The sequence below is a fragment of the Telopea speciosissima genome, chromosome 4 (assembly GCF_018873765.1).
Source record: "Telopea speciosissima isolate NSW1024214 ecotype Mountain lineage chromosome 4, Tspe_v1, whole genome shotgun sequence".
NCBI lineage: Eukaryota > Viridiplantae > Streptophyta > Magnoliopsida > Proteales > Proteaceae > Telopea > Telopea speciosissima.
The window spans coordinates 1,505,315-1,518,409 of NC_057919.1; the positions used below are offsets into that span (position 1 = coordinate 1,505,315).

The following is a 13,095-nucleotide window of genomic DNA, read 5'->3' on the forward strand; positions in this document are numbered from 1 at the left end:
TTCTAAATATTGTGTGGCGTAGCCTAGAGTAAACCTCGCATACGCTGTAGACTATCAACCTAGGGTCCAAAGTCAAAGTACCATTTTGGGTTTGAATTTGTAAAAACTAATGATTCTATTGTGTTTAGAAGGCGGCCTAAAATAAGGTGAATGTCAAGTTTCAGTAATGTAGTTCTAGATAGGGTAAAGCCCTACTAGAAGCCAAGTAAAATCAAGTTCTGATCGAGTCTGCTGTTTGGGGCAGATTTGGGGCTATTTAGGGCAAATTTAGGGTTTTGAAAGACAAATAGGGGCAACAGCTTGGGTTGAGTGTAGGGAGTGTTAAGGAGAGGTTGTGGTTTGAATTTGAAGTAATTCTAATGGTTAAATATGGCTGGGCAGCAAGATCTAGGGTTTAATGGAGTTAGAGTTTATGGGATTCAAACAAAAAATAAAGGGGATCGGTTAGGGGAAAGGATTAAAGGGTTAGAAGAAGAAATTGGGTGTCAAACTTACTGGAGATTCCACTGGCAGCAGCTTGAACAGATGTGAAGGATAGAACCACCTTCGAATTGAAGAAGATCCTTCCAGCCATCACGACGTAACGAGTCAACCGGATTCCACCAGTCCGTTTCCACCTTGATAGAACCACAAGGATGCACACTCACAAGGAGCAACACTCAATAGAGCAGGGCAGCAGCAATGGCAGCAAACAAAAGCTTTTCGTGTTCAATGCTGGCCTCCTTTACAAACTTATATAGAAGACTCAAAAATAGACTTAGACACAAAAAAGGAAAGGCCTAATCCTATCCCTAACCTATTAGGTAACTTAAACTGACTAGGAAACTGAAATACTAAAGGAAATAGACTCAAAACATGGCTGAACTTATAGAGTCCTAATCCAGCCCAACTTACATCACATGACCACTTAAGTTGTCACATGACCACTTAACCAAGTCACATGATCACTTAAATTGAACCAATTGGATGCAACCAATTTGAATCGGTTCAATTAAAAACATAAAAATAAACTAAGTATTGGGCTAATCTCGTTTGCAACCTATATACCCCTAGGTTAAGCTCATTAAAGTGGGCTATTACATAGAAAACCCTTGGGATCAAAGGCCCAACATATATATATCCCAACCCTAGACTTATTCCTAATAAAAGAAGCCCAGTTTGGTGATAATTCTGCATCATTCAGGACCTATCTTAGCCATATGGCCACCGAATGGCCCAACCATCGAGTTGAGCAAGAAAAATGCAAGATCTCGCTAAGATCTAGGTTTTTCTCGGTTTCGTGGCCTGACAAAACCAGTGGCGAAACCGATACCTAAAACCTTAACCAGGACAAATCTGAGTTTTCCGCCTTTGGTAATTTCAGGGAGCTTACCTACCTTAGTATCTGATCCTTTGTTCTGCTACCAGTTGTGTTCAACTCGATTTTGTCTTTTGAGTATCGATTCCTCTCCTGAAACCTCAGAACTGTCGAAGGATTATAGAGTGAGTTACCACTCTTCATTTTGGTGGATTTCCACCTACTGGTTCACATCAAGAGGTAGGATACGATGGAAAGTTTTATGCCTTTAATTCTTTAACTTGATTTCTCATATTACCCCACTTTATGTCATTATACTTTCTTATCCTTATTTTGTTTCCCCTTCTATGTTTACCCCTAGTTAATAATTATATTCCCCTTGTGTCCTTTAGTGTTTGTTTATCAAGTGACCCTTCCCTATTAGGATAATTCAGACCCTAATACTCTCCTTTAACCTTGAGATATTAAGTCTGCCATTCCATTATTGATTTGGGTTATTTGGTGATTGGGTGGGTCCATAAGCGACTCAATAAGGGTTATTCTGACCCCAGTCCACATCAACCATTCATGGTTAAATGAGAAGTTTGCTCAAAAGAGGTTTTGAGTGCCTTGTTATTTGAGAGACACCTTTGCTGGAATGAGCTTGCCCCAGCAAAGGGAGCGGATGAACAGTTACTTTTGGGGATATTTCAAGGGCTCTATGACATTGATAAGATTTGTCAAGCAATATGAAAGGGCTGTTGGTAGGTGTAGAGAGAAGGAAGTTGATGCAGAGTTCAATTCACTCTTCAAATTACCTCAATTGGTATCACAAAGTGATGCAGACCGGATTTCACATTCAATCAATTTGAAGTCCAACACGACCACCCTTACATCCTACGGAGGCCTGAGTGTATCAGTGCCCGCAAATAGCAACATGAAGGCTCAAGATTACCCAAACCGAGCAGCTCAGCTCACCAGCTCGGTTCAGGTGTTCCCCCACTGCACCAATGATGATTCAGCCATCCCATATGTGGTTGCCACATCATCAATAGATTTTTTAGAAAATCCTCATTTTCAGTTTCAGCAAGTCTTGAGGAGCAAGGCATCATTATTTGACAAGTAACTGATTAACATCAATATGGAAAGTTCAGCAAGGAGGGACTATGATTTGGGCAGCACCAAAATGGAATCATCCCCCTTCTAGCCGATTTGGATATGTTGAGGAATATCTCAGCTGAATCAATTTTCCATAATTTTGGAAATCCAATATTGATTTAGAGTTGGTTCTTATTATGGAAATATCGGATCAGTTATGAAGATTACAACTGCCCAGTTGGAGAAGGTGACTTGCACTTTGAGAGAATATCTTCCTACCGATTTAGATTTTAGGAGATTTAATTTTCTCCAAATATTAATAGAAAATATATTGTGACAAGGAACCTACCTTAAGAAAAATGTTACTTTCATTAGGTTTATTGTCTCTATGCAATCTCAGGCGTAGATTAGATAGATGGTTGAGATTGATTAGGGTTTGATTATGTTTTTAATTTTCTATAAATTTGAAGAGCTATGCTCATTGTAAGTGGTGAAGAATTTGATATTTTGAACTACTCATATTTGAGGGTTTTTTTTTTAAAAAAAAAATCTAAACCTTGAAGAGTTCAACCCCTTGATACCTAGAAGAGTTTCACTACAATCTCGAAGAGTTGTAGCTTTCCATTGCTTACATTTCTATCTTAGTGTTTGAGTCCATACTCACCTACACATTGAAGAGTGTGTTCGATTCTCCTGATCCGCCGCTTCCACAACGAGGCTGCATTACGAAGTACCCAATGCACGAGGCTCCCGCCATTGCGGGGTTTGGGGAAGGTCATAATGTACGCAGCCTTACCCCTGCTTTTGCAGAGAGGCTATTTCCAGACTTGAATCTCTGACCACTTGGTCTCAATGGAGCAACCTTACCATTGCACCAAGGCTCGCTAGGAGGGTGTTTGTGATTTTTAAGAATAATTTCAGTGTAAGCTTTAGCTTATCTGCCATAGAGGAGTCATTTGAAAGGTCAATTATGAAGTTTAAAGTTGGGCCCTTTAACGTTCCAATTAAGCACAGATGCGTTGTTGAGTACAACTCCATTGCTGAAGAGATACATTGTAGTTGCTTTATATATGTTTGAGTCAGTTGGAATGCCGTGCAAACATTTTGTGAATATTCTACAAATGGTTGATTGTGACAGTATAGCCGCCAAATACATTCTATCTAGGTGGACGAAAGAAGCAAAGTCTGGGCTGTCTAATGCATTATACTCCATAAAATGTTCCCATTATTATAGATGCAGGTTCATTATCCGATGAATGTTGTGAGTTTGCGATTGAATCATTACAAAGATTGAATGAGAAGCTAGTCATCATAAAGCAAAATGTCATTGGAAATAAACGAGGTGATGCCGCTATTGGTACTCAAAACTGAACTGTAGAATCAAATCTTTCTGAAGCGCATAAGCATTTGAAGATGCCAACTGCATCTGTGAATCGTGGCCAGTTGACTCAAACATGTCAGAAACATTCAGTGGAGAAATCCATAGGGAAGAGGAAGAACAAATGTAGTATCTGTCGTGGCACTGGGCACAACGAAGTGCAAAGCTTTAAACAAAGAGGTATTCCATAGTAACCATGAATAACATTGAAGAATACATGTAATGTTTGGCATGATGCAATTGACTAATCTTAATTCTTCTTCTTTTGCAATAATAGACCGTTGTAGATTTGTTGTAGGCATGTTTGCCCATGCTTTTCGTCTCCTTTAAGGTATGACAGGCAACATCATATCTTGTTATTATGTTTCTTACCAATACAAACACTGATAATCTATTTTTGGAAAGCCAGTTGAAATGGCCAATTAGACTGATTCTTCCATGATTGTTCAATTGAATTTCTCAGAACTTTAAAAAAATATATATATATATATTATTTGGAATCAATGTATTGGAAATAATGAAATAGCATAAATTTGTATTTTTGCTTGTAGTCATCTGGTTAACTACAGCTTCTTGTTCTTGAAGCAGCTATACTGGAAGCTGTCTGAATATAATAGGAGACCTCAAATAATTTTGATCCTTTTAACCTCTTCCTTCTAGTAAATCCATATTTTTGAAGATATTGAAAGTTGTGTCTTGACTCTAACAATGCTTATCATTTTCCATGCGTTAACCTGAAAATTTCAAGTGGTGGTTGGTTGCTTGCAGCATATTGGTATTTTTATTTATATCACATTGTGACAGAACAAACCAAAGTTACCTCAAAGACCCAGAATAGTAGGGGGGTGGGGAAAACCAGCGACTTTTCTTGCATTTCATGGCTTATCAGCACACTTAATTTTTTATTTGTAACTGTTTCAGGATATGATCAGAGGATATTCGGCTTGGTAAATCTGTCCATGCATGTAACATTCAAAATAGACTTTCATTGAAATGCTTCAAAAGAAAATTGGTAACAGATCATGTGAGTCTTAACCCTGATCTCTGCTTGTGTTCATTTAAGCTGCTTGGATATTGCACTGTACGATCGGTTACATTATCTGCAAGGGTTTTGAGAATGATTTAGTCATTAACAATGGCCTTAAAGACTTGCATGCCAGATGTGGAAACATAACAAATGCAAGAAAGGTATTTGATTGATTGATTGGAAGGGATTCTGCCTCTTGGAATGTAATAATTAATGGGTATAGGATGTATGGAGATGGTGAGGCAACAGTAAGATCACCTACCAAAAATTTTTTTATTCGTTTCAGCTAACAATAGTAGCTCAAGTCCTCGCCTACATGAACACTGCGGCCTTTTAACTTCTGTCATTTTTTCTGCAGTGATCAAAGAAAAAATTAGTATTCATTTAGACTGTATATAAAATTAAACTAAGAATGTACACTACTGGTGGGAAGTACTTGCTACTAGGTTTTTAGTATCCAGTGTTACAATGTACTGATTCAATTACACCCACAATCTTGAAATTTTCAATGTTCAAGTTAGGATTATGTGTAGGTATCTGTGATCCAAACAGGAAGGAGATTGATGAAAACAATCCCAAAAAATCATGTAAAATTCATGAACTTACGTCCAAGATGAACCCGAGGATCCAACTAAATCATGTAAAAACAAGCATTTAAAGAGCAGATTTAGATTCTGTGCTGAAGGTCACCGCTTTGCCTTCTCTATGTACAACGATTCTTCTAGCAAGGACCAGGGAAACTGTTTACTATTAATTAAAGAAGCCTGGTTGAAATTCTAAGCTGATCTCAATGATTTAAATTCATATTATTGCTAAAAGAATCAAAGCCATCGAGTCTCTTTTATATGTTTGGCAACATCAAATCACATAATCTGAATGGGAAAATAAAATGTTCAAAACTAAGAAACATGAATCTTTTTTTAGTACATTCACTGTTTGTATTTTGTAATTTAAATTAGGTCTATAGTCAATAAGTTATCATCAACAATTTATGTTAGTTTCTTTCATTGTTTTGTAATGAATTTGTGCATATAAAGAAAGACTGCCGGTTCTCAAATCATAGAAAGATATGTAACTCAAGACACTGCGAGAAAACCAAATAAAAGCTATGGAAATGGCTTGAATTCATCCAACAGTTCTTAATCATTCCACCAAAATTTGTTTGTAAAGCTGATGCAGGCAAGGAATCCACCAGCTCTTACATACGATGTAATTAACGCAGAGAAATTTCTGAATATTTGGCAAACTAGGAGCCAGACAGATGAAATGAACAATTTAACTGGTAGATCTTGGATCTAATAAGTAACTATATTGGTGTGTGTATCGGCAAAAAATAACACCCCACGCTAAGCTTGAAGTTCTCGTGTAAACATCACTGAGAAATCTCCAAAAGAATGATTATGGGGGATTTTCATCTCCTCAAGTGTGGCCCAATGCATCACACATAATAATCCATTCGTAAAAACATGGACAATGACGTCTTTTTATCCACTCAAGTGCTGGGTGGACGGTTGAATTCTTAAGTGTTGTGCATTGTATGCACCCCACTTGAGAGGATAAATTTTTTTATTATGGGCTCGTTTTGGGGAGGTACCTAAGTTGTAGACCATGTCAAATCGGATGAATCAGACCAGTTTGGATGTATGGATCTAATTGGCCAATTCACTATAATAGCATATACAAAATTTCATATTGGCTGATTCCCAATTGTGATTAATGGTACACAAGGGGAGCTTATAGGGTTGCCCTTGTGCGGTGAGTTCCATGCATGTCAATGCAAGGCGCAATAATACTAGAAGCTAACTATAGTGGTGCCATGGTGCCACGAATTCATCATTAACTAGATTAAATTTTTTTTGGGTAATTTACACATACCACTCCTAAGGTTTAACGAAAGTATAATTTTTCTCTTAATTTTGGATAATTTTGCATATCTCCCTGAGGTTTACAAACGTTAACAAATACACCCATTCTGTCTGTTCATGACTAAGGTATTAAAAGCATGGGGCGAAATGACAAATTTGCCTTTACAAAAAAAAAAAAACCTGCAACTCATCTTCCCCAAATCAATTGGGGAAGATTAGTTGGAGGTATCCTTATAGGGAACACCATGAAAATTTGCACCGATTTCATGGGAACCCATTTTTGACGATACGATATTCAGGCATGATAAGCATAAATCTAACTAAACAAAACACAGGCATAAGGTCTCAACTGCATTTTTCAGGCATACACAAAACGATACTGATGAATGCTACAAGTAAATAAGCAAAGTTGTAACTTGAGTTAACCACTCTTTTCCGTGCCCATTTCTTCTCTAAATTCCTGCAAGTTGAGTTGGGGATTTTGCTTATGTTTTCTTCTCCTACTCCAACAATTCGGAGACTCTTTCTCTATTTCAACATGGAAGAAATGGAAAGATGGGAATCGACACTTGTCCCTGCATACATGGTGTTAAATCCACATTTTCTCCCCCACTAGACGTCCTATTCCGACATTTCCTTTGATCAATGACCCATATTTTCCCCCAAAAGGTTAATCCCAGCCCTCACTTTCTCCCGTTCTTCAATGGTTCAACCTAAGACTTTTTCTGGAGCTAAACCCTCATTTTCTGATGGATAACAAGGTTTGGAAGACTATTTGAATTGGTTGCAGAAGAGGGTTAACAACACCAAGAACTGGACCAACATCAAGAGTTGCTTGATGGATAGCAAGGTTTGCCAAAGTCTTGCTAACCAGACTGGAATGAGAACGTACAACAGTTCTATAAAACGAACTTGTCTCCAATTCAGGTATAAAATAGTTACTCGTTACCCAATTTGTCTCATTTTGGAGTTCTGACTTCTGAGAGTTTTTGTTTCAGTAATTTCCCCTTTTTCTTTACTTTTCGTTTGGTTTATGCCATATTTTCTCTTATTTTAAGTAAAGCGTATTTTTTGGGGGGTTATAGGTTCTTGATTTCTTCTTTGGTTAGTCTTCTGTCTTTGAGAATGGTTCTGGAAACGCTCACTACTTGGAACTTTTGGAACCGTCAGAGACTGTACAGTGACAAAAACAATTGAATAAATCAGATGAAACAAGAGATTAATTCAAAGTTTTCGTATGGAATCAATCTCCATTCTCCCGTACTCCTACTTCTCTCCAAACTTCTCCGCCAAGTTTCTGCACAATTAGTTGCAGACATAGCAAATGTCGAACGGAAGCAAGTGGAAGAGAGAAAGGAAGGAGAGTGAATCAAGATCGGTTCAATGGTGTTCCCTACAAGGATACCTCATCTTCCCCAAATCCCCAATCGATTTGGGGAAGATGAGTTGCAGGTTTTTTTTTTTTTTCTTTGCAAGGGCAATTTTATCATGTCACCCCATGTTTTTAATACTATTAGTTATAAACTGACGGAATGGGTGTAGTTGGTAACGTTTGTAAACACGCAGAATTATCCAAAACTGAGAGGTAAAATTATATTTTTTTTAAACTTCAAGGATGATATGTGTAAATTACCCATCTTTTTTTTGTTTTTTAAATTCTAATATAAAACAAATAGTCCATATGACTTAGTAGAAATCCGAAAGTTATTTTGTTGTATGGTTGATTGTAACAAAATTGCATCCTATGATGTGAACGTTGCAATTGCTTCGTTAAGTAAGGTAGTGAGGTACAATCATATTTTTTTTAAAGGGGTACTGAAAGATGTTCAAAAATTTTAATCTAAAGTTGGTTTTCAATTTTGTATTTCATTTAAAAAAAATTTTTGAGTCCGTTTATTCTTAATTATATAATTTTCTTTGGTGAAAATTTTCCATCATGCACGGAGAAGGAAGCTACACATGTGATGTGATGTGACCTTGTAGCTCACTACCCTATTATTTATAATCACACTTATCCACCTTAGTTTAATCAAAAAATTTAAATACCTATGGTGAGAGGTCACTTTTAACCCATTGAAACAAATAGAAAACCTTAGTAAAGAATAAAGAGGACCCGATCGAAGTTATACAGAGAATTCTTTTTAAAGGTATATTTTGCGATCATGATTAATATCACATATTAAATTATAGAAGAAAGTTTTCTTCCACCATGAATGACATGAAAATGGTGGATAACGATAGGAATACCTCCTTCACGTACCACTCTACCTACATATCAAGTTTCAAAATAAACAGAATTTGCCTGACGGATGCGTAGATGCAAAACAATTTTAACTCTTGGATAAATATGAGATGGGTTTCTTGGGCCATATGTGTCAAATTTCATACTCATATTCAACCATATATATAAACCTTTGTACACGTTTGCATATATATGCATTCTCATGTATTTCAGCCTAAATTACTAACTCCCTAAGCATATGTACAATACTCCAACCAAGACTATGCACTCCCATAGCTTTTGATGGATTGTTCAAGTAATTAACACATCAAATATGCGAAGTAGGGATGTTTAAGAATCTTTTCTCATCCTTCTAATGTTTATTTTCTTTTCGGTTGTTGATGAAAGCAATAGAAAATGAGATCTATGTATCTCTACTGTCGAGCTGCCCGGCAGGACCGTGCTGCCCAGGCATGGTGTTGCGCGCAATGTCCGTCTTACCCCTACTAGGGCAAGGTGTTTGGGCAGGGGTAAGGCAGACATTGCGCGTAACACCATGTCTGGGCAACACAGTCCTGCCGGGCAGCTCGGCAGTAGAGGATTCAAATTGCTCTGATTACTAGATGACGATTAGAAAATTAAATAGTTTCTAATTAATCCTTTAAAAAGTGTCGTTAACTGATGCAATTTTAAGGGTCGAAAATGTACGAATATCTTAATATTTTCTAATTAAATTATGTATGTGAACAGAAACAATACATGCAATAGACATTGATGATCGATCACAATTCTTCCACACCTGAAAAGCTAATAAGGAATTCAACAAGCTAGAAGAAGAAAAAGCTGAATTACGTAGTAATATATATATATTCCTTAATTATTAACAGTGATAACCGAACTATTTATATAGGCCGGAAAGGAAGGCGGGCGAGTGATCGAAAGATGAAGAGAAGAACATCAATCATCAATCATCATTATCATCATTATCATCATCAATCATCAATCATCATCATGGCTTGATGTCCTGTGTGTAGATATAATCAGTATGAGCGTTAAGGGACCTTCTCATCAAGCATTCCTCCTCCCCAACACCATCACAACTATCAACCTCCTCGCTGCTCTTTGCTTCAGGATCCTGATCAGAGACAGAATTAAAGAACAAATTAAACAAACCCGGCCTGATCGAAAATCAAATTAACTTGCATGATTAATATATTAATTAAGCCCATATATATATCACTCATTTAAATTAGGACAGAGACATTAATTCATATATAGAAAGAAAGAAAAACAAACTGGAATAGAGAGAGAGACGGTTTTTAGTAAAGCAAGCAAGCAATGAATCCATCATATCAACCAACCGCATATTTGGTTTTTACGGGGGAATTGTTGAGAAGAAAAGACTCCGGCCGTGCAGCATATGCTAGCGAGGCGAAGAGGAGAAGAGCTACTACCAAGACAAGGGTGGTGGTCTTAGGCAAGTTAGGCATTCTTTCTTTTTTTGTGCTGCTGAGGGAGGGCTCCTGATACGTTTACTACTTCAATTGATAAGAATGAATGAGTGGTGCACAGAGGAGAGAGTCTATGAGAGTTGAATTTATAGAGATTAAAGGGAGAGAGCAGGGAGAAGAGAGAAATCAGAAAAGCGCGTGTGGAAGTAAAGAAGGGATAAGGAAAACTTTTGAAAGGCGACCACGACCACTGACCACAGGGGTTTTAATTAAAATTCCATATTTGGGTTGAAAACCTTTCTAATCACTGGAGATTCGTTTTACACGCCGATATTTATTGCGAGATAGAGAGAGAAAGTGAATGAGAGAAACGGGACACTTCTCGATCTGTCTTTTGCTGGGACCTGGGGCCGCTGGGCGAGAGCCCGTCAGTCTCGTAGTCCCGCCAGTAGGAATACAAATTAAATTAAGATGGGGAAAAAAGAGTTGGGGGTCATGGGGCCTCATGGGTGTGGGAATGTGGGATATTGCAGAAGATGCAAGTAGGGCTGTACTCATAAACACTTTCTAGAAAACAGAAAATTATGAAGGATGCCCCATTTTTAGATGACGATGATGGTGTGCGTAGTGGGATCAGGCTCTTCTGCAGCCTCCGGTTGTGCGGTTATCGTGCACAATTCCCATGTCACCACCTCAACACATACGTCCATCCAAGGGTTGGGTATCGAGCTCCTTCTAAATTTGAATTTTGAGTCATATTTTTTGAGCAGCTCAATGCCTAACCATTAGATGAGCATTTGTGCTAAGGTGGCAACCTAGGAGTTGCACGTAGCATGATGGCCGCACACCCCCAAACCGCAAAGAATCCAAATCTGTGTGTAGTGGGGCCTTGGAAGTTTTTTCAGTATGTTACTGTGTTTTGATGTCTAACCTTAGTTATGGATTGAATTTGTAGGATAGATCCATCATGTGTATGGGTATAGGTGTTGACGATGTATGGGTTTAGTATTCAGTCATTTTATGGGTATGAATTAGTTGAAGGATGTTGACTGATGTGGTTATTAGTTGGATGGAGACATGGACCCCAATAGTTAAGCCACTTTAAAATGTAAAGTATTATTTTATGCGTAGACTTTATTTCAGTTATGTACTTTAAGTCTATACAATATTAATAAGGGAGAATGGGCGGTGGGCAAAATGTCCGCAATGAAAATGCGGAATATACAAGATCAACAACTAGAGAAAAACTACATTGAATAATTCTTTGTCAAACACCATGTATTTGAGTATGCTTCTCTTTCATGTAGTATTCTTATTTTCTTACATCACCATGGATCGTCTATCAATCCGTTGAGAAATGCAATAAACTAGTATGTATATGACCCTCATTCATCAATTTTATAGGTAGCTTTTGTATATGAACCTCTAGGTGGAGTGTTTGTCGTGAAATACCTATCTTTGTCAAAGTATTATGTACGTATGTAGCTTTCTTTTTTTTGTTAATAAATTAAAGGTTATATTGTGACGAAAAATGAGATTCCCTTGACTGCTTTCCACCCCCACCCCCCCTTCACAGTAAAAAAGCGAGGCTTGCATGTTGACCATAATGACTAATGAAACGATAAAAATCTGCATTTCGGTTGGAAATCCAATCTAGATTTCTCTGAAACCAGCAACCGAAAGTAGTTCAAAAGTGAGACTTTAAGTTGTTTGGGAGAAATTCCAAGACGCTGCAATAACAATGCATCAGCATCTACATCATTCAATATAAATATTAGGGGTGTCAAACGGTCAGTTAGGTCTGATTTAGGTTGGGTTGAATCAATCTTTCGGTTGGACTGGGCCAATTCAAAGCCTGCGGCAATAAAGGAAGGTTCAGTTTCAGTTCAGTTTAGTTTGGATTTATTTTGATTTTTTTTATGGGGTTTTTATTGGTTTGATATCAGTCTCCATCTGATTTGGTTTACCATATATATAAACACTAAGAAGGCAAAATATGGGTTTTTCCGGGTTTGTATTGTTTTTATATCAGTTTTGACCTGATTTTTTATTGGTTTAGTTTTCAACCGTTTCATAATTCCAGCACAACCCGAAGTCGACCCAATAGTAAATCGATTCAAGTTTGTTCAGTTGGTTCGGTCGTTTTGACCCCCAGGTCCCTTTTTTCTTTTTTTTTCTTTTTTTGACACCTCCTAAGTACAATGACGCCCCATGCAGAGAGAGAGAGAGAGATGTGTCGGTAGATACAAAGGCAAATAGTTATTTGATGTGTGAACTGAAGAAGCCAAGTGGAACGGAAAGATGAAAAGGAGATAAGCTTCTTTTGAGCTAGAAAACTTCTCTGTATTATTCATTTCGTCCACACCGTTCTTAATTCCATATAAGTCAAGCAGTAAGATTGTAAGATTGAGTGATTATCAAAATACAAGCAAACAATCTCTAGTTCGGTTGGTTGGAGTTAGGCATTGCAAGTTGAGTCCCTGCCTCCTAAGAGGTCAAGGGATCGATTATCCTGGATTGTATATTGTGCTAGAAAGACATCCCTCTCTCCCTTCTCCTCTTCCATTGGTCAATAGTTGAGGATTGTGGGTTTGTCTTAGATTTTTCCCTTAACTTGTAGTTGATCGATAAGAAAAATAGACCCAAAATAAATAAATAAAAAATCAACACACAAAACAAAAGAAATACAAACGAACGAAACTGGCCCCTATTCACACGCTAAAGACAAATAGAGAAATGCAGAGGAAGGAAACGCTCCAAGCACGACCTTCAGCTAATT

At 37.5% G+C, this 13,095-nt stretch overlaps 1 protein-coding gene across 1 annotated transcript; it reads right to left on the reverse strand.

Annotated features, from left to right (window-relative positions):
• Window positions 1–9,855: 9,855 nt before the first annotated feature.
• Window positions 9,856–10,355, reverse strand: LOC122658145 (phytosulfokines-like). Its single transcript, XM_043853051.1, has 2 exons — window positions 10,227–10,355; window positions 9,856–9,985 (listed from the first exon to the last, which is right to left on the reverse strand). Exons 1-2 carry the CDS (start codon window positions 10,353–10,355, stop codon window positions 9,875–9,877), a joined length of 240 nt encoding a protein of 79 aa, XP_043708986.1. The 3' UTR covers window positions 9,856–9,874.
• Window positions 10,356–13,095: the final 2,740 nt, after the last annotated feature.